Below are 2,207 nucleotides of genomic sequence, written 5' to 3'. Positions count from 1 at the left end.
TATTTGTTAAGATTAATAAACTTCACCTTCTATAATATACAGATCAAATTGTCACGTAACTTTTTGAATTCGAAACAAAATTTTCACCAAATCGAGTCAGAGTCACATCAAGCTCAAATTCAATCTATCATCCCGATGAGCCCATATGTATTAAACTGAATCAATTATACCCAACTTGAAAATCACCCTAAGAAAACCCGATCCTTTTGCCTGTTTTCAAACACTTAACTTTCCTTTGTTCCAACAACCCAAATTAAGAAAATTGCAGCCTGAAGAAAAGCTACGGTTTGTGCAGACAATCAATATAGAATTAAATACTTTGCTGAGTTAGGGCTCCAAGTGTCACGCTATAGAAACCTTGAATCTCTCATTTTTTTCCGTTAACAAGAAGCCCTCATGCAAATTCTCTCAACTGTAAAAATTGGTTTGTCTATAGTGAATTGTTGCTACAGCTCAAACACCATTTATGGTCACTTTAATACACTCAACTGTCCCTCCACCGTTCATTTCACCTATAAAATGAACAAGAGCCCAAGTTCATCACACTTCAAACCCCATTGAGAAATATAGAGAGAAAAAGAGAGAGATGGCAATTAGGGCAAATTGTTTTTTGTTTCTTGTATTAACCCTAGTGGTAATTTTGCATGCCAAAGCAAGAGAATTACCAAAACCCAAAAACCTAGAAAACCAAAAAAAGGATGTAGTAGTAGTAGCAGCTCCTGAAAAATCTACCAACGTTGTTGTTACAAATACCAATAACCCTAATCCAGCTAAAGATGTAGCAAAGGGTAATAATGATGACAAACACTTCATCTCCTTTGCTGGAGTTGGAGCAGCTGGTGGTGTTGGTGGTGCTGCTGGTATTATCCCTATTGATTTCCAGGGACTTGGTCCCGGGATACCAACCTTCGGCGGACTTGGTGGTAGTGGTCTTGGAAGCGGTACTGGAGGTGGTGGTGGCATCGGCGGTGGAGCGGGTGGTGGGGGTGGCTGTACTCCTGGTAGTAGTAGTACTGGAGGGCTTGTTCCTATTCCTTGATAAATTGATGGTCAATTAATTGGAGTACTAGTAATTTTTTTCTTTGGCTTTGTGTTTCTAGATTTTTAGTCCAATTAAGTGTTTTTCATTCGTTGTTGGGGGTTATGTCACATGTGGATGTCAACCGTGGAAGTTGTTTGTTAAGTGTTGAACTGGATTTTGGTTGTAGGGTTTTATTGTGTACGTTAATTTCTATGTTATGTTATGTTATGCATGCATGTACTTTCCGTACCTCTTTCTACTATGAAGCTTTGATCGTGTTTCATTATTGTTTATATCGATCTGTTTGTTTTCTGTTTTTCGTATGTAGAGAATTACAAAAGCAAATGATGTAATCAAGTAAACGAGATTTGATATCACCTTCTAAGCACCGCACCACCTTGTAATACTTTAACCAAGTAAATTAACTAGTTGACATACATAATTATTATCTCCACTTATGATGCTTGTTTTAGCTTGCATGTACAAATTTAACTGGAAAAACTTCACCAGTTGGGTTTATTTCGTTTTTAGAAGATAATTAGCATTTTGGAATCAAAGTCGAAGAAAAAGGACGATTTGTATTCAGTTGAAGTATTTAAGGAGTTGTAGAAAACTTTAGATAATTTCATTGGAATAAAAATTTGTAAATCTGGATTGTTAAGTCCCAATAAAAGGACAACAAAAAAAGAAAAAGAATGAAAAAGAAGAAGCCACGTATAGACTATTAAACGAAATGGATTGATCAATAAACATCGTTACAACTATCTACAACACCCATAAATGGATTAATTTACCTTCTATAAGGGATCTTATTTTCAAGCCTAAGGTCCAAGTAATGCATTCTCGACAAAATTTCTTATTGGACTAAGTAGTTGTTTGTGTATAAGTGTGGAGAATGATTGTATTAACTTAATTAGGTTAATATATATATATATATATATATACCTAATACGAATAGATTTTCTTTGTATCTTAATACAATATTACATTAATACACCCCCTCAATCTTTACGGGGTGAAATAACGAATAGATTGGAACGATGTTTAGTAAACAAACCAGTAGATGGACATTTACTAAAAATATCAGCAACATGCAATTTAGTACAAACATAATGAACCATAAGACCTCCCTTAACAACCATTTCACGAACAAAACAGTAATCAACATCAATATGTTTCTTTTATC

The 2,207-nt window shown here is 34.8% G+C and overlaps 1 protein-coding gene across 1 annotated transcript; it reads left to right on the top strand.

The window, feature by feature from the left end:
• The first annotated feature begins 476 nt into the window (after positions 1-476).
• Positions 477-1,314, top strand: LOC104888744 (uncharacterized). Its single transcript, XM_010673793.3, has one exon. It carries the CDS (start codon positions 587-589, stop codon positions 1,037-1,039), a length of 453 nt encoding a protein of 150 aa, XP_010672095.2. The 5' UTR covers positions 477-586; the 3' UTR covers positions 1,040-1,314.
• The last annotated feature ends 893 nt before the right edge of the window (positions 1,315-2,207 follow it).

This window comes from Beta vulgaris, chromosome 3 (assembly GCF_026745355.1).
Source record: "Beta vulgaris subsp. vulgaris cultivar EL10 chromosome 3, EL10.2, whole genome shotgun sequence".
NCBI lineage: Eukaryota > Viridiplantae > Streptophyta > Magnoliopsida > Caryophyllales > Amaranthaceae > Beta > Beta vulgaris.
The sequence above is the reverse complement of the archived record's forward strand: the minus strand, read 5'-3'. Positions and strand labels throughout refer to the sequence as shown.